Source organism: Cetorhinus maximus, chromosome 17, assembly GCF_964194155.1.
Source record: "Cetorhinus maximus chromosome 17, sCetMax3.hap1.1, whole genome shotgun sequence".
Lineage (NCBI taxonomy): Eukaryota > Metazoa > Chordata > Chondrichthyes > Lamniformes > Cetorhinidae > Cetorhinus > Cetorhinus maximus.
The window spans coordinates 81935105-81957503 of NC_135895.1; the positions used below are offsets into that span (position 1 = coordinate 81935105).

At 44.1% G+C, this 22399-nt stretch overlaps 1 protein-coding gene across 7 annotated transcripts in view; it reads right to left on the bottom strand.

The window, feature by feature from the left end:
• The window catches only part of ralgps2 (Ral GEF with PH domain and SH3 binding motif 2), a 674317-nt gene that overhangs the window by 18974 nt on the left and 632944 nt on the right, over positions 1–22399 (bottom strand). For all 7 annotated transcript variants that reach the window (XM_078561532.1, XM_078561535.1, XM_078561525.1 and 4 more), the window contains one exon: positions 6122–6229. In XM_078561532.1, coding sequence (XP_078417658.1) covers positions 6125–6229 — 105 coding nt within the window. In that variant the 3' untranslated portion in view covers positions 6122–6124. The remainder of the gene's footprint in view (positions 1–6121; positions 6230–22399) is intronic.

Genomic DNA, 22399 nt, shown 5'->3' on the forward strand with positions numbered 1-22399 from the left:
TCTGAATTAAAAACAGCAAATGATGGTAAAGCTCAGCGGATCTGGCAGCATCTGTGGAGACAGAAACTGAGTTAATGTTTTGAGTCCGCATGATTCTTCTTCAGAGCTAAAGAGAAGTAGAAATGTGATGGATTTTATACCGTTTAAGAGGGGTCGGAGCAGGTGGAGCAAAATAGAAGGTCATGGATAGGTGGGAGCGAAGGAGAAATTTGACAAAGATGTCATGGACATAGGACAAAGGGAGTGTTAATGGTAGTGTTAAAAACTAAAGAAGGTGCTAATAGCGGCAGAAAAGTAAGGTAGCAGAATGTGCTAATAGCAGAACAGGGGTCAGCACTCTGTGAAAGCAAAACACAAGAACAAATTACAGGTGGCCCTGCAGGGGGAGGGGGTTTTGGGAAGTAAAATTAAAAATGGTCAAAATAGAGGAGTGAGTTCATGGCCTCAAGTTGTTGAACTCATTGTTAAGTCCAGAAGGCCGTGAAGTGCCTAATTAGAAGATGAGGTGCCCGTTCCTCCAGTTTGCATTGGGCTTCACTAAAACATTGCAGCAGGCCAAGGATGGACAGATAGACATGAGAGCAAGATGGTGAATTGAAATGGGTAAGAAACAGGATGGTCGGGGCCTTGCTTGCGGACTGAGTGAAAGTGTTCCCCAAAGTGGTCACCCAGTCTATGTTTAGTCTCCCCAGTGTAGAGGAGACCGCATTGTGAGCAGCGAATACAGCAGACTGAATTGAAGGAGGTACAAGTGAAGTGATGGAGGAATGGATCAGGGTGTCATGGGGGGGACCGGTCCCTATGGAATGCTGATGGGGGTGGGGTGGGGGGTGAGGGGAAGATGTGTTTGGCGATGGCATCATGCTGGCGTTGGCAGAAATGGTGGATGATGATCCTTCGAATGTGGAGGCTGGTGGGGTGAAAAGTGAGGACAAGGGGAACCCTCTCATGGTTCTGGGAAGGAGGAGAAGGGGTGAGGGCAAAGGTGCGGGAGATGGGTTGGACGCAGTTGAGGGCCCTGTCAACCAAAGTGAGGGGGAACCCTTGGTTCAGGAAGAAGGAAAACATGTCAGAAGTGCCATTTTGGAAGGTAGCATCATCTGAACAGATGGGACAGAGGCAGAAGAACTGGAAGAATGAGATGGAGTCCTTACAGAAATGGGGTGTGAGAAGCTGTAGTCAAGGTAGCTGTGGCAGTTGGTGGGCTTGTAATGAATATTAGTGGATAGTCTATCACCTGAAATATAGACAGAGAAGTCAAGGAAGGGAAAGGAAGTGTCGGAGTTGGACCATGGGAGCGTGAGAGAGGGGTGGAAATTGAAGGAAAAATCGATAAATTTTTCCAGGTCTAGAAAGGAGCATAAGTGGCACCGATGCAGTCATTGATGTACCGGACAAAGAGTTGTGGAGGGGGTGCCTGAGTAGGACTGGAACAAGGAATCCACATGCCCCACAAAAAGACAGGCATAACTGAGGCCCATGCAGGTACCCATAGCCACATCTTTTATTCGGAGGAAGTGAGACAAACTTAAGGAGAAATTGTTCAGTGAGAGAACAAGTTCAGCCAGATGGAGGAGTGGTGGTGGATGGGGATTGTTTGGGCCTCTATTCAAGGAAGAAACGGCGAGCCCTCAGGCCATCCTGGAGGGGGATGGACGTGTAGAGGGATTGGACATCCATGGTGGAGAGGACACGGTTAGGGCCAGGGAACTGGAAGTTGTTGATATGATGTAAGGAATCAGAAGAAATCATGAATGTAGGTGGGAAGAGACTGGACAAAGGGAGAGAGAATGGAGTCAAGATAGGAAGAAATGAGTTCCGTGGGGCAGGAACAGTCTGAAACGATGGGTCTACCAGGTCAGTCTATTTATGGATTTTGGGTAGGAGGTAGAAACGGGCTGTCCGAGGTTGGGAGACTATGAGGTTGGAAGCTGTGGAAGGAAGATCTCCAGAGGAGATGAGGTCAGTGACAGTCCTGGAAACAACGACTTGATGTTTGGTAGTGTGATCATGGTCCAAGGGAGGTAGGAAGAAGTGTCCGAGAGTTGGTGCACAGCTTCTGCAAGGTACAGGTCAGTATGCCAGACAACAACAACGCCATCCTCGTCAGCAAGATTGATAACAAAGTCAGGGTTGGACCTGAGAAAATGGCGTGCAGCAAGTTCAGAAGGAGACAGGTTGGACTGGGTGTGGGAGGGGGAGGGGGTGAAAGTCGGGCCTGGCAGGGTGGGAGGGGTGGGGGGCACTCCCTGTGGGAGTGGGGAAATCCTGTGGGGGTTGCAGGGAGACTCCTTGGGTGTTGTGGGGTGGGGGAGGCCCGTTCGAGGGGTCTGGAGGGAGTTCCCTGGGGTTCAGGGGAGTCCTATGGGGGATTGGTGTGGGTCTGTGCAATAGTTACCCAGAAGTTAGATGAGGTTTTAATTCTTCTAACCTTTTCTGAGTAACTATTACAGTCGGAAGCATCCGAAGTTTGCAATTTAAATCGCATTTTCAGGTGGTTCCCAGTTCAGGGCAATTGCCCAGGGGAGGGTTGCACTTCCAGGCAATTGCAATACAAACCTTACCTTGGAACTTCTGAAGGGGATTTCCCAATGTATCTTTGGGGTACCCTTCCAATACCCTTCCGGGAGCTCTGAAGTTACAGCCTGTGATTTTCCAGGGAAAACAGGTGCTTCTACTCGAAACTCTTTGGCAGGACATATTGTCACAGTTATGCCAGGAGCATTTGGGCAATAAGCGAACAAGGTGCCTGGGCAAGGTATACTGAGTATTGGCCAGGGATCAACAATGATGTCAAAGCAAATATACACCCTCAAGAAGTTGGTCTAAATTCGCAACAGATTTATCCACTGTGGCAATGACTTTCTCATAGTCACTAACTACTTTGCCAAGTTTCCAGTATTAGATAACTGAAAGATACCTCAAGTGTGTCCTTGGCAGACACAATGAGTTAAATTTTCAGATTGTTCAGTACACCTGAAGAGATCATATTGGACAATGGGCCACAGTAAACCAGCAGCCCTTTTAGAGACATGTGTGCTGAATGGGGCATAAACTATGTGACAGTGTCACTATATTATCCCAGGTCCAACAATTTTGCCAAGTGAATGGTTCGCATTGTTACATCATTAATCATAAAGTGGAAGGAAACAAAACAAGATCTCCATATCACCACGTTACATTTAAGACCAACACTTTTAGACATGGGTTTAGCGTCACCAGCTGAAATCATGTTCAAAGGCAGGTTAGGACAACCTTGTCAAGCCATCACCTGCCCTTTCCTCAGAAACACCCGAGAAACTTCTCAAAATGAGAATGAAGATGGTGTACGACCAACATGCAGATGCAGAACTGCTTAGTCTGCACATAGGACAAAAGGTTGCAGTCATACATCCTACCCAAGGAACTTGGCTAGCTGCAGAAATATCCAAAGTGTGCAATGAGCCTAGATCCTATGAAGTTACGGCACAAAATGGAGCGACATTAGAAGGAACAGTAGCCAGCTAAGAGAACTGTACAACTGTATAACACCTAGCAGTTCAACTGTGCCTAGAACACGTCCAAAGATGGACTTGAAGAGTGAAATTATGGAAGACCATCATGAAAACAATCAGCAGTCCAACAATACACAAGATACCAACACACCTACAAGTCAAGAATACCCAAGCGATAAGTCTAGATCTCAAGAAGGTCATACCACTACAAGATCTGGAAGGGTTGTTAAATTATGTTAAACAGGCTCTTAAATTCTCAATTCCTTAAACTCTTGAACAGAGATTTATTTATTTCGTAAATAGTCTTTGCAACTACCCTAATGTATATGCATTTCCACTCTTAATGTATATAATGTTATCTTGGGGAAAAAAAGGGATTGTTGTGATATCGTTTTAAGAGAGAATATGTTAATGAGTGAGAGACAGGATATAAACCATGTGACCGGCAGACGTTGTTCAGAGTAGCTTTCAGTTTAGCTAGCAGCATATGGTTTCAAGGAGTTGCAGCTGTACTTTCCTTTTAACAATAGCTGTTGAATCTTTATAATAAGTCTGTCTGCTGAGAAACCCTGTATTACATCTTCAAATAAACCAAATAAACCCTGCTATGACAGGGATGCATAACAAAGACCAAGTGATGACATCCTGTCTGGTTTATCCCGTGTCCCATGAAAGGATATATTTTATCCTGCTCCATACTTCACTCCAAAGGACTGCTCAGATCTGGATGTGAACAGTGGGATGGAGCATCATTTTAGTTGCCATAAACAACAAGACCCAAGCAAAAGAAAAGGTAAGGCAACAAATCACAACTGGCGGTAATTGATAAAATCAGATCATGTTTTAGAAATGGGGTGTAAAAGGCAACCATGACTGCGCAAGCAGTGCTGACAAACCATCTCACAGTCAAAAAACCCAGTGCCACTAACAATCTATTAACTCCAAGTGCTCAGCAACAGATATCATGCTTAATGGGGCAGCAATCGAGCAGCAAATGTGCACCAGAACAAGTGTCATTCACAGCACCTAAACGACTATCGACAATAAAAGAGGAAAACTTTCAACATATAAAACTAATTAGTGACTTTATGGTCACCTCATTGTTTTGCATATGTCCACAATTACAACAAGAGTAATGTGCATCCAAAAGATTAAATCATCAACATAAAGAAAAGGGAAAGTAGTTGAATTACTTATTTGCAGTTAAACTGTAAAGGCGAGTATAAAGGAGTTATGTTTAGGAATTTGCTGCAAATAAGCAGAAAAATATTCCCTTGATGAGAAAATCTTCAGTGCTACATTTTTAAAGGTTTAACTGAGTACTCTTAACACACTGAGATGGTGTGTGGCTTGGAGGGGAACTTGCAGGTTGTGGTGTTCCCATGCCTCTGCTGCCCATGTTCTTCTAGATTGTAGAGGTCGCAGGTTTGGAAGATGTTGTTGAAGGAGCCTTGCTGAGTTGCTGTAGTGCATCTTGTAGATGATACACACTACTGCCACTGTGCATCGGCGCTGGAGGGGGTGAATGTTGACTGTGGAGGGTGGGGAGCTAATGAAGAGAGCTGCTTTGCCCTGGATAGTGTTGAGTTTCTTGAGTGTTTTTGGAGCTGCACTCATCCGAGCAAATGGAGAGTATTCCATTGCACTCTTGATTTGTGCCTTATAAACAGTGCACAGTCTTTGGGGAGTCAAGAGATGAGTTACTTGCCAGAGAAGTTATGAAGTTGGGTTTACCACTTCAATGTCTTATACTAGGTTCCAGGCAATGCCATCACTTTCACAATTGCAACCTCCTGCCAAAACCAAAAATTCAGAGGTGTGGGACAGGGGCAGACTGACTGGTTAGAAATCACAAGTTGAATGGTGGCTTCTGTTTGCAGGTGACGAAAATTCATTGAAAATCTCAAGAACTAATGCTTGTGCATCGCAAGGCACAAAAGGTAAAGCAAAAAATTAGAATTGTGTCAAATCAAAATAGCATCAATCTTCTGGTGTCTTGGTTCAAATTTTAGAATTTTCTCACCACCTACTCAAAAACTGATTTGTCCAGTCCAGTACCAGACCTATGGTCTGTGTTTTAACTGCACAATATAGTTCCACAGTTCATACCTTAATCACACTGATTTAGTTCACAGCTCATACTTTAACCACACTATAGTTTTATAGTTTTCACAGTCCATACTTTAACCACTAAGTATAATTTTACGGCGTACACTTTGGCAGTGGTTTAATTACACTGACTCTCACTGCTACAAATAATAATCCATTCACTGTTCAGCTAAATATGTCTGTGTAACGCCTCATTAATCAATAACTACAAGCGTCTCACCCATGCACACGTCTAACCTGCATTAAGTTGTCCTTTATAAAAATAAACTATAATATCTATGATCAATAAGGGTTTGTCCCACAATGTCCTTCCTATGGACTTTAGTATTTTTACGTCTAAATGGATAAAGCAATATTGGCATGGAATACTTTGCCAATTCAGGCACCCACCATAAAATACCAAGTACCTTTCCCTGACCCCTTCCCAGGTCATGTACAAAAAAACCTAGCGCAAAACTCCCTCTGCTTGAGTTCCAACTCCATAACAATATATTAAACCCCCAAGCTTTAAAGAAAACCTTCTAATGTTGCAGCCATGTGATAACTTTCCACTTGCCACATCGATTATCTTCATAGTCCAGCTGAATTCTGAATGGATGTCTTTTTATTTCCACTAGGTGATTGCTCTGAAACAATGAAGGAAGATTATTTTTTAAAAACTTAATCAGAAAGTTCATTTCTATTTTAATGTTTCCACCTAAAAGAAGCCCTGTCTTGAAAAGAAAAAGCATTTAACAACTTTGTTTTCAGGTTTCTGACAGTGTAATAATGGAAATCATTATGCTACTTGTGGACACTGTCATCATGTAATGAGCAACTTCCAGTCTCTCCCCCTCCTTTGAACACTAAAAAAAAATCATTGATTGTTTTTAATGGAGAGAATGGGGTGTTTTTCAAATGTGTTAGCTGGACAGTAACCTGGAGCAGCAGATTATCCTCTAGTGTAGAACGCATCTGATTGTCATTCTATTAAAATCAATACAAAAGGAATCAGGCAGGTTCCATAATAGTTGGGTAATTTACTCAGTCAGGTTATGGATAATAGTGCTTATCAAACTGCTCAGCAGTAAATTGAATATACTGCTTATTTTCAATAAATCTGGTAGCTTGTGGGATAGTGCCAGGAAAAAGTAAAAACCCTCAAATTGTCCAGCCTTTCAGGAAAGGGTCCCTGGTACTCCTAACCTCTGTGGCATACTTGTGCTTCTAACCTACAGCATTTAATTTGGGCTTTTAATGCTTTCTAAAGTGACCTAACAAGCCATTCAGCTGTAGAAAAAATTATGACTGAAGAAAGTGAACCACCACCACCACCACAATCTAAGGGCAACTAGGGATTGGTAATAAATGATGCAACCATGCCAGTGTTGCCCACATCCTGAGAACAAGTAAAAGAAAATACAGATGAAAGTTCATAAAATTTCCTGCCAGAATTGACTGAAATACAGTTAAATTTTGTTCATTATGGACTTGCGTAAGAAACGAAGTCAGCATTGGAGTGTTTCACTGCATCTTGAATCTAACAGTACAATTATTAATTGCTCTAATGAAGTCATGGCTTGCAACACATTACTCATTCTGGTCTCCATTTAATGTTTGTGATTATTTCTCTGTGGTTATTACTACTCTGACTAAATAAATCTGTGCTCCCTTAGTTAAACTATTTAAATTATTTATTTTTTTCTTTCACATGTTATAGATCACCCAAATCTTTTTCACAATTCAATAAATATAGCCAATGTCATTGAAGGCAGGTTAGGTTGGGAATGATGAATGCTGGAGTTCATAATTTACTCAATATTTCCAAACAGGAAAGCAAGGCTATGGCAACCACAAGTTGTTCAGACAACTAAAAATTGGAACCAAGTCCTTTGGTTAAACGATTGAGAAACTTCAGAAACATTCATGCCATGTTATTGGAAAGAAACTATGGTAGGTTCATAAAATTATTGGCTCCTTATGGAGGTCTAAATGCCCTGAAAGAATGACAAAAATGTCACTTGTGAGTGGGACCTAAGTTAGCCTCCAAGTTCAATGCTTCATACTCTGGCATTGCAGCTATCAGGTCAGGATGTAGAATACTTTTAAAATATATTTAGTTACAACAATATGCTACATCTTAAACTATCAATACTAGGTTTGTGCTGAATTACCTCACACTAGTTGGAGCAGTGAACTGGTACTACAAAACACCCAGGGTTTCCACTAAATGTCACTAGCTGATCCCTGCTGGAATGTTGTGTGAGAATATGATGGTTACAGCAGTAATGCTCCAGGGTTCAAGAATGACAACTTAATTGTACCAGAGGGCCCTTGACACTTGTGGAACCATACTCAAATAACCAGTGCCTTTGTGAGAACCAGGGAGAAAACTGAAGAATAAACAGTGAGTTATCTGGACTATCCGATCACAAACCTATTGCTGAGGGTTTTAATCTCAGCCAAATAACTCTGTGGGGTAGGATGGAACCAACGGAATTACCAATCACCAATTACCAATGACCAATCCTGATTAGTCATAGAAATAGAGTTTTGTATTAATCTGACTAATTCCATTCTATCTGACTTACTCAGGTCTGACAATCCATTGCTACAGTTCTTTAAATCTTTGGCACTTCTCTAAAGTTGAGAGAAAAAGTCAATGCCTTCACTTACAGCTAAAACAAATTAATTTCACCTGCTAATAAAAAGAAATCAAACATCACCATTACAAAAAAAAGCTGCAAAAGATCACCCAAACACACATTCCTTTTTGCTTAGGAGTGACTGTTTTACATCACATGTGAAAATCATTTTGGCAGGGATGTTCTTGTTGCCAGGAGAACTGATGAACAACTGGAAAAACCTGGGTAGGTGAAAAAATATACAGGCCATTCAATTAAAATGTACTGACTACCTATTGGGTTCCTCACACAATTATTTTCTTTTAAATGTCTTCAACTAATATCCATGCTATTACACAGCGTTTTCCAATAAATAGCAACTGGGTGCAAATTAATCTGGAGCACAAGTCTTCAGTACTATTGCCAGAATACTGTCAGGGCCCATAACCTATGCACTATCCAGTGCTTTCAGCCATCTCTTGATATCTCGTGGCATGAATTGAACTGGCAGCTGTGTTGCTGGGGATCTCCGGAGGAGGCCAAGTTGGGTCATCCACTCGGCACTTCTGGCTGAAGATTGTAGCAAATGCTTTAGCCTTATTTTTTGCACTGTTATGCTGGGCTCTCCCATCATTGAGGATAGGGATATTTGTGGAGCCTTTTCCTCCTATGAGTTGTCCAATTGTCCACCATCATTCACGACTGGGTTTGGCAGGACTGCAGAGCTTAGATCTGATCTGTTGGTTGTGGGATCGCTTAGCTCTGTCTATCACGTGCTGCATATGCAGTTTTGCATGCAAGTAGTCCTGTGTTATAGCTTCACCAGGTTGACGCCTCATTTTTAGATAAGCCTGGTGCTAGCATGCCCTCCTACACTCTTTATTGAACCAAGGTTGATCCCCTGGCTTGATGGTAATGGCAGAGTGGGGGATATGCCGGGCCATGAAGTTACAGATTGCGTTTGAGTGCAATTCTGCTGCTGATGTCCCACAGCGTCTCATGGATGCCCCGTCGAGTTGCTGGACCTGTTCAAAATCTATCCCATTTAGCACGGTGGTAGTGCCACACAATACGATGGAGGGTATCCTCAATGTGAAGGTGGGACTTCGTCTCCACAATGACTGTGTGGTGGTCACTCCTACCGATACTGTCATGGGCAGATGCATCTGCAGCAGGCAGATTGGTGAGGATAGGGTTAAGTATGCTTTTCCCTCTTGTTGGTTCCCTCAGCACTTGCCGCAGACCCAGTCTAGCAGCCCTGTCCTTTAGGACTCACACAGCTCGGTCAGTCGTGGTGTTATGGAGCCACTCTTGAGTACATTCTGCGCCCCTGCGACTCTCAGTGCTTCCTCCAAGTGGTGGTCAACATGGAGGAGAACTGATACATCAGCTGAGGGAAGGTTGGGTCGTGGAAATCAGCAGGTTTCCTTCCCCAAATTTGACCTGATGCCATAAGACTTCATGGGGTCTGGGGCTGATTTTGAGGACTCCCAGGGCAACTCCCTCCTGACTGTATACCTGTGCCACCACCAGTGGGTCGGTGGTGGTTATTATCTGTAAGATATGATTCCGTGAGACAGCTGTCCCAATTTTGGCACTAGCCCCCAGATGTTAGTAAGGAGGACTTTGCCGGGTTGACAGGACATTAGTGAACCGGATGGGTTTTTACAACAATCGGCAATGGTTTCATGGTCATCATTACACTTTTAATTCCAGGTTTTTATTGAATTAAAATTCCACCGTCTGCTGTGGTGGAATTCAAACCCAGGTCCCCAGAGCATTACCCTGGGTCTCAGGATTACTAGTCCAGCAATAATACCACTACGCCATTGCCTCCCCTCCACTATTGTAAATAAACCCCGAAGAATGTCTCCTTGCCTATGGCTCCACGTTATGATGAGCAGTGTTACTGTCACTCAGATGTGAAACCTTGGTTCCTGCACAAGAAAAAGGCAGGTGTCTCAGTCCATGGCCTCTTCCCTGTGCAGTGTGTAGCCTTCAGACCAAAGTGATGCCCACTTCACACTCACTGGACACATTACTGAAGCCTGCACCTCGACAGTGCTCATTACTGCTGCCACAATGTCCTGGGCAGACATCACAGAGTTCTATCATTCTCTCTGTGTGCTCTCAGCACCTTTGGGGTGGGGCTGGCCCCCATCTTTTCAGCATCTGTGACCAGTGACACTGTGCTCCTGAAGGAGTCTGGTGCTGAAGGCTGACAGAGGATCAGGTGCATTTAAAATTTCGCGGCTGTGTCTCCATATGACCCAGATCACAGAGTGCAAAGGAGTATCCTCAGTCAGACAGGAGTCAGACATTCTCAGAGGCAATGTGAAGATTTATGGAGTGCCCTCACTGCATGTCGCCATCATCCTCCTGGAATCTAGTGATTATCAGGCCTCCGCTGCATCTCCATGAAATGAGCCTGAGCACTAAGGGTATGTGCGCAGCCATCAGCTACACAGGAGTCAAAGGTTCACAAATGCAAGGTGAGGATGTCAGGACTGTCCTCACTGCATCCCATCATCATCCTCCACGAATCTTGCGGCTAGGAGGGCCTCCCGAGTGCGCCTGCCTCATCTGGCCAGTGCAATTACCTCATTGCCGGCATCCTCACCTTTGAGGGCTTCATCATTGTCATCTCCTTTGACATCCTCCTCATTGGAGGAGACGTGCAGCACCTCCATCTCCTCCTCAGCCAGGTCCTCGCCACATTGTTGCGCAGATTGTGGGTGCAGATTGTGGAGCATGCAGCAAGTGACGATGATGCGTGACACCCTCTGGGTGCTGTATTGCAGTGCGCCACTGGACCTGTCGAGGCACTGGAACCTCATTTTCAAAATGCCTATTGTTTGCTCCACCAAAGTTTGGGTCGCGGCATGAGTCTTGTTATACCATCACTCTGCTGCAGTCTGAGGCCGTATGGGCGTCATCAGCCACGTTCTCTGTGGGTAGCCCTTGTCCCTGTGGAGCCAACTCTGCAGCTTCTCTGGGCCCTGGAAGATGTCAGGGATCTGAGACCTGCTAAGGATGTAGGAGCTGTGGACACTCCCTGGGAATTGTGCGCAGACCTGCAGGATGTGTTTGTGGTGGTTGCACACCAGCTGAACATTCAGTGAGTGGAACCCCATTGGCTTGTTGCAATGGAGATCTAAGCGCCACATGAGTGCAGTCGATGGCACTCTGTACCTGTGGAAAACCTGAGATCTGCACAAATCCCAGCGCTCTTGCTTCCTGGCTTTTCTGATCCGGGACGAAATGCACAAAGTTCTGTGCCTTCGTGAAGATGGCGTCCTGGATACACTTGTGTGTGGAGGATTGCGAGATCCCACACAGGTCAACTGTGGAGCCCTGGAAGGAGCCACTGGTGTAAAAATTGATCACAGCGGTCACTTTCACTGCCACTGGCAGTGGATGCCCTTCATGTCCTCGTGGCGCCAAATCCTGCAGCAGGTGACATATGTGACCGACCAGTTCCCTTGACATGAGTATTCTTTGGCAAAACTGGTTCTTGGTCATCTGCAGGAATGACAAACGCTATCTATAGACCCTGGGTCCAGCGAGGTGTCTACGAGCAGTGACTTACTGTGGCTCTTCAGCTGTGTGCACAGCAGGTCCTGCAACATCATCTTGAGGGAGGTGCTCCTCCCTTTGATGAGCGAGCTGCCTCCGCCACTGTCTTCTTCGTCTTCCCTGCTCCCTGTAAGCCGTGAGGCACACCGCTAAATCACCAGGCTCCATGATCCTGATATAAAAACAGAAAATGCTGGAAAATCTCAGCAGGTCTGTCAGCACCTGTGGAGGGAGAAAGTTAAAGTTAACAGAGTTAACGTTTCGAGTCCGGATGACTTTTCTTCAGAGGTCCATGATCCTGATGTTCTCCTCCTGTAGGATCAAACAGAGAGATGCATAGGTTAGCATATGTGTCCTAAGAACCTCTCTTGGCTAAGTCTGAAGGCCTCTACGTGCTTGCAGGAGAGTGCTGGCCATCAGTTGGATGGCCAGTGTGTAGTGTGCTCATTGGCTGTCCAAAACTCCACCTACCTCCACCCCACTATGCTTGACTGATTGGCGACAGCTTTGGCCATTAGACTGCAGGCTGTGCTCTCAGCTGGGCGCAGGCATCCTCCTAACTCACACTGCAAGGCTGCACTGTTAGCTTGAACAACGATGGATACTGATCCAAACCTTAATAAAGACATTGCAAGGGGCTGTGAGCACACTTGGTGACACTGACATGCTTTTGCGTTGTTTGAGTGGGCAGAAAAGATTCAGAGGCCCGACTCCAAGCATGTCATGGAGCTGAAGTTGAATGGACTCAGCTGCGGAAGAATGCTCACTTTTGACAAGCTTTCCCAAGTGCATGGCCGCTTTCCTCACAACACCCCCTCCCCCACCACCCCCTAGTGCTTGAGTGCTTCCTTCAGTCTGCGCTGCCTTGCCCCCACCCCAGGCCTGATTCGCACTGGAGCCCTTGATCCAGCACCGCACTGAAAGCCAGCCAGGAAAAAGCAACTTGCCCATGCAAGTGCACGGCACCTCTTCCTTGATGTCCTACTGTCGATGCTTGTGAGCCCTGTGCAAGGTTATGTGCATTCACCTCTGAGTTCCCCTTGAAGTTCAGGTTGTCAGGTGCGTGTCTTTTAAAGGCATTTGTGAAGCAAGCCATCCTGAAGTAACACTGGCGTGGGCAGTAAATTTGACATGGGAGAACGATTCCAGCGAGGAGGGCTGATAATGAGACGCTAAAGTATTGAAATTAAGTTCCCGACATGCGGCTGTGAGAAACGCAGCCCGCCATTGATGGGGGGGAGCAGATGATCACAAACTGGTTTCACATGGCATGAAGCCGATTTTTGGCCTTCTTGTCATATCATCACCCCCGCCTGCCATGTTGCCCAATGCCAATGGGGCCGTAAAATTCCGGCCACTGACTTGCGTAGAAATAGACAGATGGTTAGAAAGAATGACTCACTGTGAATTATGAAAATAATGATATGGAAATGAAAAAGAGGGAACGTGCAGGTTTCTTCATGGAAGGTAAAGAAACAACTGGCATCATCTGATGGCCCTACAACAATATAAAATAACAATGATTTGGAAACACCGATCTCAAATGAAGGCAGTGGAGACAGTTTCTAGACATAAGCTTCAGATGATAGAGAAGTGGGAGGAGTCCACCACCCACACCTTTGACACATTGCAGGAAGTTTCATACAACTTGCAGAACATCTTGGAAACTGTGACAGTCCAGCAGATTGCTTCAACATCAAGTTGTCAGATGAGCTTTTGAGGGCATTGATGACATGCAGATTGATGGCTAGCAATGCTTCAACAGATGTTTTGAACAGAATACTTTCGCCGAGTTCCCAAGAATTCATTGGGGCCATTGGATCTTTGATGACACCAACCAAGTAGATGTGAGCCTTTGCCCAACACCAATGGACTGCAAAGAATGGGTGCAGCTGTCATTTTCTCTCCACAGAGTGGCAGTGAACCCAGTTCATCGAGGGGCCCTCCAATGCCTTCACATGAGCGAGCTTAGACATAGGCCTAGCCTGCCTTGTGTACCAGGGTGATTGAAACTTGTCACTCTGGGACAGCAGCCACTGTGGGGAACCATATCACCCACTGTTCAACCTCAGGCCACTCAGGGGGCACTTTGTATGATTGGCAGATTAGGGACTGAAGCAAGTTAAGCTGACATAAAGGACAGTGACAGTGTAAACAAGAGTTGCAACAAGGGAACATTTTAATCAATTATAAATTGACAAACAGTAAAAGACCTACTGGCCCATCTGACATGTTCCATGCAATTGTGATGTCTTGTGTATCTTAATACATACAGTCCCTCCCCTGACCAAAAACCATGTCTTCGCCTGGGAGAGCATGAAAACCAGATTAAAAACTCAGGCCAACTAGGTTGGGGGTGGGGAGAATCTGGAAAATCCCTCTCTACCCCCTTTTGATGACAAAAACTAGCCCACTTTAGTCGCCATTTCCTGGTAAATATTCCTGTTTCAAGTGAGAATAGCATTACTGGATATGGTTGAGAGTTAACTTCTGCCTGCTTTCCAATTTTGGAAGTTTACTGATGGCAGGGGAAAGATAGACTTTTATCTTATGAAACTCTTCAAAAATGTTGAAGAGAGATGGTGTTTATGAGGGGTTAGGTGAGAACAGGGGGCTTTCAAATGTCTTTTTTTGGTAGGTCAAGTTTGATTTATTGAAAGTTCTGGTCTATCAGTTATGCTGTCCTTGTCTTGAATCCTCTATTCCACTTCCTCTTTATCTTATTAACATCCCCCCTCCACACCACCACCCTCCCCACCGGAATTCTGGTGATGCCCAAGTAAGACTTTCTTGCACTGTGGACCCTGTGAATGTGTTTCAAAATGTAAGAAAGGTGCTGCTTAACTCTTAGCCTCTTCTGTGTCTTCATCCTCCGCCTCTTCATAACATCATAATAAAGGTGATCCCAGCGAGAAATCGCTGGATTTGGATTTGGAGTGCAAACAACTACTTTCAGCAAAGCTGAGGAAAAGTAACAGTAAAAGTCATGACATAACGCCCAAAGTGCTAAAAGGATCTTTATGCAAACAAACGAAACACCAATCTTCAGAAGAAAAATAGCTTCTTCAATGTTGTGTCCACCTCAGAGATGCCTTGCAGCAATTCTTAACGGATCTCATAGAATCTTATATCACAGAAGGGAATTTGGTCCCTTGTGCACCTGTGCTGGCTCTTTGAAAGAGCTAATCAATTAGTCTTACTCCCCTGTTCTTTCCCCAAAGCCCTGCAATTTTCTCCCCTTCAATTATTTATCCAATTCCCTTTTCAACATTATTGGGGTCAATTTTGGGTGGAAATGGAGGGGAGTGGGGTGGAGGGATTAGCAATCCATCTTGACCACATTTGAACAAGTGAGGAGAATTTTTTTTAATGACAGATTTGAACTGATAGCCTTTAAGGACAGATTACCCACTGTTTTTGTCCTAAGTTTCAAATGAATGGTAACTCAGAGGAAAATCCAGGAGTATTTGATACCCTCTCTCAAATAGACTTGACTGATGAAGAATTTGTGGAAGATATTATCTGTGTGAAAAGTATTTGCTGCTGAACTGTGGAATAATAGACATTTACAACACAAAAAGAAATCATTTGGCCCATTTCTGTGCAGCAATCTAATATGAATTCCATTGATCTTCATTCTTCATTTGTGGGTGCTAGCCCACAAATTATTGATTCAACTCATCTCCACAAATTGCCAACTCGTGATTTGTGCATTGCTGGGCCAGCGCTATAGCCACTTGAGCTTTGAGCCATGCAGACCAGGAGTTTCAGAGTTTTTACAATTCCACAGCTACATAATTTACCCATAATACCTCTGAGGTCTCTACATGTTTTCCCCGGGTTAAAATAAAAATAATGTGATTCCTAACCAAAAAGAGCAAAGTGACAGTTTGGTGAAGTGCCTTTACTCTGCCTTGCAACACGACGCCAACTGATCTGTTGGATAGCTTCATGCCAACTTAAATGTACAAGTAGGTCCTATTCCATGCAGTGTACTTCTCTTCCAGGTACAGCACCACTAATTATGAGGATTTCAGTGAGCTGTGGACAAAACACTTTGCTGTTGTTAAGCTGGTTTTTCTATTATTCTTTCTAAGAATTATTATTTTGGTAGCTTTGTTGGTGGTTTAATTCGGTAAAACTTTAATGCTATGTTTAATAGGATTTAATATTGTACTGTATAAGGAAGTTTATGTTTAACCAGTTTTATTTCCCATGAAACCAATTTAACTTTTAAATTAAAATTGATGATACTCACACTTTTTGAAGCTACTAATATTTGATAGCAATAGAGATTCAGTTGATGGTTGATTGTTGTTATAGTTAACATTTATAGTGTCTTCTTAATTTCAAAGTAACTAGGTTTGCTTAATTTTTAAAAAGTCTCTAGCACTAGATGATTATGATGCAGAAACTGAACAGGACAATTACATAACCTAGATTTTCTTCCAAAGATTTAGTTGGGGTTACTATAGAAAATGTTTTATTTTATTCAATCAAGGGATATAGGCTTCGCTGGCTGGGCCAGCATTTATTGCCCATCCCTAGTTGCCCTTGAGAAGGTGGCGGTGAGCTGCCTTCTTGAACTGCTGCAGTCTATGTGGTGTAGGTGCTGTTACAGAGGGAGTTCCAGGATTTTGACTCAGCGACAGTGAAGGAACGGCGATATATTCAATTTCCAAGCCACTCACCATCCTGACTTGCAAATACACCGCTTTTCCTTCACTGTCGCTGGGTCAAAAACTTGGACCTCCCTCCCTAACAGCACCGTGGGCGTACCTACACCACATGGACTGCAGCGGTTCAAGAAGGCAGCTCACCATCAATTTCTCAAGGGCAGTTAGGGGTGGGCAATAAATGCTGGCCTAGCCAGAGAAGCCCTCATCCCTCGAATGAATAAAAAAAGGTGCAGCCACTCTGCACATGGGGAATGGTGATTTGGATGTCAAGACAACCATAGCTCATCAAATGATACCAAGCATTGGGTCACTGACCCAATGGAAGGACAGGAGAATAAGTGAGGCAAAATTATTAGAAATTCAGCATTTTCCAGTGGATGACTTCAAATTATCAGTATTGAAGTTGCAGGCGAGGAAAGAGATCACATGACAACCAGGTATAACCAGATGTGTTATTTCGGAAGATACATGGAGAAAGAGTAGCACCAAATCTGAGTAAGGTGTAGTTAGTGCTGTAAATTGTATTCTTCAAATTCTGGGTTCAGGAGCAATGAGAATTATATTTAAACTTTAGAGGATGAAAGATATACTGGGTGTAAGATTTAAAGATGAAGTGTTGCTACAATATATTAGATTAAGTTATGGGAGAATTTCAATCTTCTTTCTCCACAGTTTTTGAATTATCTTCAATTTAGAGCATCAGAACCAGGAGTATGGTCTTCCTATTCCTGCACATATTGCATCAGGTCCATATTTGTAAGTTACTTTAAAGACTAAATCCAAGGTGAGAATGCATGAGTAGACCATAGAAAAGTTATGGCACAGAAAGAGGCCATTCATTCTATCGTGTCTGCACTGGCCAAAAAATAAAAAATTAGCTGCCCATTCTAATCCCACCTTCCAGCACCTGGTCTGTAGCCTTGCAGGTTACAGCACTTTAGGTACAGATCCAGGTGCCTTTTAAATGAGTTGAGGGTTTCTACCTCCATCACCAAACCAGGCAGTGAATTCCAAACACCCACCTGGGTGAAGAACTTTTTCCTCAAGTCCCGTCTAATCCTTCCACCAATCACCTTAAATCTGTGGCCCTGGTGATTGACCTCTCCGCAAGGGAAAACAGAGCATCCTTGTCTACTCTATCTCGGCCCCTTATCATCTTCTACACCTCCATCAGGTCGATCCCCCCCCACCTACCACCACCCAGATTCTTCAGTTCAAAGAAAAAGAAAAGAAAAACAACCCCAACCTATCCAATCTTCAGCCAGAGGATGGTGGGTGTTTGGAATTCACTGCCTGGTTTGGTGATGGAGGTAGAAACCCTCAACTCATTTAAAAGACACCTGGATCTAATTTTCCAGCCCTGGCAACATTCTTGTAAATTTTCTCTGTACTGTCTCCAGAGCAAATGTGTCCTTTCTGTAATGTGGTGACCAGAACTGTACACAAAATCCCACCTGTGGCCTAACCAGCGTTTTATTCAAAAACAGAAAATGCTGGAAAAACTCAGCAGGTCTAACAGCATCTGTGGAGAGAAAAACAGAGTTGACATTTCGAGTCCGCATGACTCTTCTTCAGCTCTTTTTCCAGCATTTTCTGTTTTTGTTTCTGATTTCCAGCATCCGCAGTATTTTGCTTTTATCTCAGCGCTTTATACAGTTCCATCATTACATCCTTGCTTCTGTATTCTATACCTTGTTCAATAAAGGAAAGCATTCCATATGCTTTCTTTACCACCTTATCCACTTGTCCTGCCACCTTCAGGGAGCTGTGGACAAGCACACCAAGGTCTCTCACTTCCTCTACCCCTCCCAATATCCTCCCATTTATTGAGTATTCCTTGCTTTGTTTGCCTTCCCCAAATGCATTACCTCACACTTTTCTGGATTGAATTCCATTTGTCAATTTTCCACCCACTCAACCAAACCATTGATATAATTCTAGAAACAACAGCTATCCTTTTCATTATTAACTACATGGCCAATTTTTGTGACATCTGTAAATTTCCCAAAATTGACGCCCACATTTAAGTCCAAATCATTAATATATACAACAAACAGCAAGGGCCCCAACGCTGAGCCCTGTGGAACTCCACTGAAAACCATTCTCCATTAGCAAAAACACCCATTAACATTACCCTTTGCTTCCTGTTGCTGAGCCAATTTTGGATCCAACTCGCCACATTCCCCTGTATCCCATGGGCTTTTACTTTTCTAACCAGTCTGCCATATGGGACCTTGTCAAATGCCTTACTAAAATCCACAAAGACAACATCCACTGCACTACCCCCATCAATCCTCCTTGTTACTTCCTCAAAGAATTTGATTAAATTAGTGAAAGACTACCTTCCCCATTCAACTCCATGCTGACTATCCCTGATTAATCTGTTCTTTTCGAAGTGACGGTTTATTCCGTCTCAGAATTGACTCCAATAACTTTCCCACCACCAAAGTCAGACTGACCGGCCAATAATTATTTATCCTATCCCTCACACCCTTTTTAAATAATGGTACAATGTTCGCAAACTTCCAATTCTCTGGTACCTCACCTGTATCAAGTGACAATGGGAAACAGATTCTCAGAGTATCTGCCATTTCTTCCCTGGCTTCCTTTAACAGGCTGGGATACAATCTTCTGGCCCTGGCGATTTATCCACCTTCAAGGATGTCCGACCCTTCAGTACTTATGCTCTCATTATGCTTATTTTATCTTATATTTCACACTCCTCCTCTTTAACTAGAATATCTGCATTATCCCTCTCCTTAGTGAAGACAAGACAAAGTACACATTGAGAACCCTGCCCACATCTTCAGCATCAGTGGACAAGTTATCATGTACATCTCTGATAGGCTCCACCCTTTCCTTAGTTATTCCCTTGCTTTTAATGTACTGGTAAGGCATCTTTGGGTTTTCTTTGATTTTACTTGGCAATATTTTTTTCATATCCTTTCTTTTCTTTCCTAATTACCTTTTTTACTTCACGCCTGTACTTTCTATGCTCCTCTAGGCTTTCTACAGTATTAAGTTTTTTGTGGCTGCCAGAAGTTTTCTATTTCTGCTTCATCTTACCTTGTATGTTTCCAGAAAACCAGGGGGCTCTAGGTTTGACAGTGCCACCCTTTTTCTTTGTGGGGACATGTCTATACTGTGCCCGTAAAATCTCGCTTTTGAATGCCTCCCTCTGGTCTGTCAGTCATTTCCCTTCAAGTAGCTGTAACCAGTCCACTTTCACCAGATCACCTCGCAGCTATGTAAAATTTGTCTTTCCCCAATTTAAAACTTTTACTTCAGTTCTATCTTTATCCTTTTCCATAAGTATACTAAATCTAACTGTATTGTGGTCACTATCTCCAAAATGGTCCCCCACTGCTACTTCATCCACTTGCCCAGCTTCATTTCCTAAGACTAAATCTAGAATTGCACTCACTCTCATTGGACTTGCTACGTGTTGGCTAAAAAGTTCCCTTGAATGCAGTTCAAAAATTTTGTGCCCTCTGTACCGATTACAAGTTGCTATTAGGGTAGTTGAAGTCCCCATCTATTATTGCCCTATTGTTTTTTCACTCAGAAATTTGCCTACATATTTGCTCTTCCATCTCCCTCTCCCTATTTGGGGGGTCTCTCGTACAATCCTAGTAGTATGACTGCCCTCTTTTTATTCCTGAGCTCAACCCAGTTTGCCTCATTTGATACTCCATTTGGTACACCATCCCTCCTCACAGCTGTAAATTGATTCCCAACCAAGAATGCTACACCCCCATCATTTTAGCCCCCTCCCCTCTATCCTGTCTGAAAATCCTATATCCAGGGGCAGGATCTTTAGGTCAGTGAGCAGGGAGCGGGGCCCGCTCGCCGACACTTAAAATGACGCGGGATGACGTCGGGCGGAACTCCTGTCGTCACCCGGCGTCATTTCCATTTTCAGGTCGGCGGGAGCACAGCCGAGTCAGCTGCGCGCTCGCTGACCTGTCAATGGCCAATTGAATCACAGAATCACACAGTGCAGAAGAGGCCCTTTGGCCCATCGAGTCTGTACTGACACGTGAGAAACGCCTGGCCTACCTAGCTAATCCCATTTACCAGCACTTGGCCCATAGCCTTGAATGTTATGATGTGCCAAGTGCTCATCCAGGTACTTTTTAAAGGATGTGAGGCAACCCGCCTCCACCACCCTCCCAGGCAGCGCATTCCAGACCGTCACCACCCTCTGGGTAAAAAGGTTTTTCCTCACATCCCCCTAAACCTCCTGCCCCTCACCTTGAACTTGTGTCCCCTCGTGACTGACCCTTCAACTAAGGGGAACAGCTGCTCCCTATCCACCCTGTCCATGCCCCTCATAATCTTGTACACCTTGATCAGGTCGCTCCTCAGTCTTCTCTGCTCCAATGAAAACAACCCAAGTCTATCTAACCTCTCTTCATAACTTAAATGTTTCACCCAGGCAACATCCTGGTGAATCACCTCTGTACCCTATCCAGTGCAATCGCGTCTTTCCTATAATGTGGCAACCAGAACTGCACACAATACTCCAGCTGTGGCCTCACCAAGGTTCTATACAACTCCAACATGACCTCCCTACTTTTGTAATCTATGCCTCGATTGATAAAGGCAAGTGTCCCATATGCCTTTTTCACCACTCCACTAACATGCCCCTCCGCCTTCAGAGATCTATGGACACACACGCCAAGGTCCCTTTGTTCCTCAGAACTTCCTAGTGTCATGCCGTTCATTGGATACTTCCTTGTCAAATTACTCCTTCCAAAGTGTATCACCTCATACTTATCAGGGTTAAATTCCATCTGCCACTTATCTGCCCATTTGACCATCCCGTCTATATCTTCCTGTAGCCTAAGACACTCAACCACACTGTTAACCACCCGGCCAATTTTGTGTCATCCGCAAACTTACTAATCCTAACCCCCACATGGTCATCTATGTCGTTTATATAAATGACGAATAATAGGGGACACAGCACAGATCCCTGTGGTACGCCACTGGACACGGGCTTCCAGTCACTAAAGCAGCCTTCTGTCATCACCCTCTGTCTCCTACAACTAAGCAAATTTTGAATCCACCTTATCAAATTACCCTGTATCCCATGTGCATTTGCCTTTTTTATAAGTTTCTCTTGTGTGACCTTGTCAAAGGCTTTGCTGAAATCTATATAAACTACAGCAACTGCACTACCCTCATCTACACACCTGGTCACCTCCTCAAAAAATTCAATTAAATTTGTTAGGTATGACCTCCTTCTGACAAAGCCATGCTGTTATCCCTGATCAAACCTTGCTTCTCCAAGTGGAGATAGATTCTCTCCTTCAGAATTTTCTCCAATAGTTTCCATACCACTGATATGAAACTCATTGATCTGTAGTTCCCTGGCTTATCTCTACAACCCTTCTTAAATAGCTGAACCACATTAGCTGTTCTCCAGTCCTCTGGCACCTCCCCCATGGCCAGAGAGGAATTAAAAATTTGGGTCAGAGCCCCTGCGATCTCCTCCCTTGCCTCCCTCAGCAGTCTGGGACACAAATCATCTGGACCTGGAGATTTGTCCACTTTTAAGACTGCCAACACCTCCAATGCCTTGTCACTCCCGATATCAATTTGCTCAAGAACCTCTCAGTCCCTCTCCCCGAGTTCCATACCTTCATCCTCATTTTCTTGGGTGAAGACGGATGTGAAGTGTTCGTTCAAGACTCTACCAATGTCCTCTGGCTCCACCCATAGGTTGCCCCCTTGGTCCCTAATAGGCCATACTCTTTCCCTGGTTATTCTCTTCCCATTAATATGCTTATAGAATATCTTGGGATTTTCCCTACTTTTACCAGCCAGAGCTTTTTCATATCCACTCTTTGCTCTCCTAAGTGCTTTCTTAAGCTCTACCCTGTACTTTCTCCACGAATGCCTCTGCTGATTCGCTCCCCTTGTACCTGCTAAA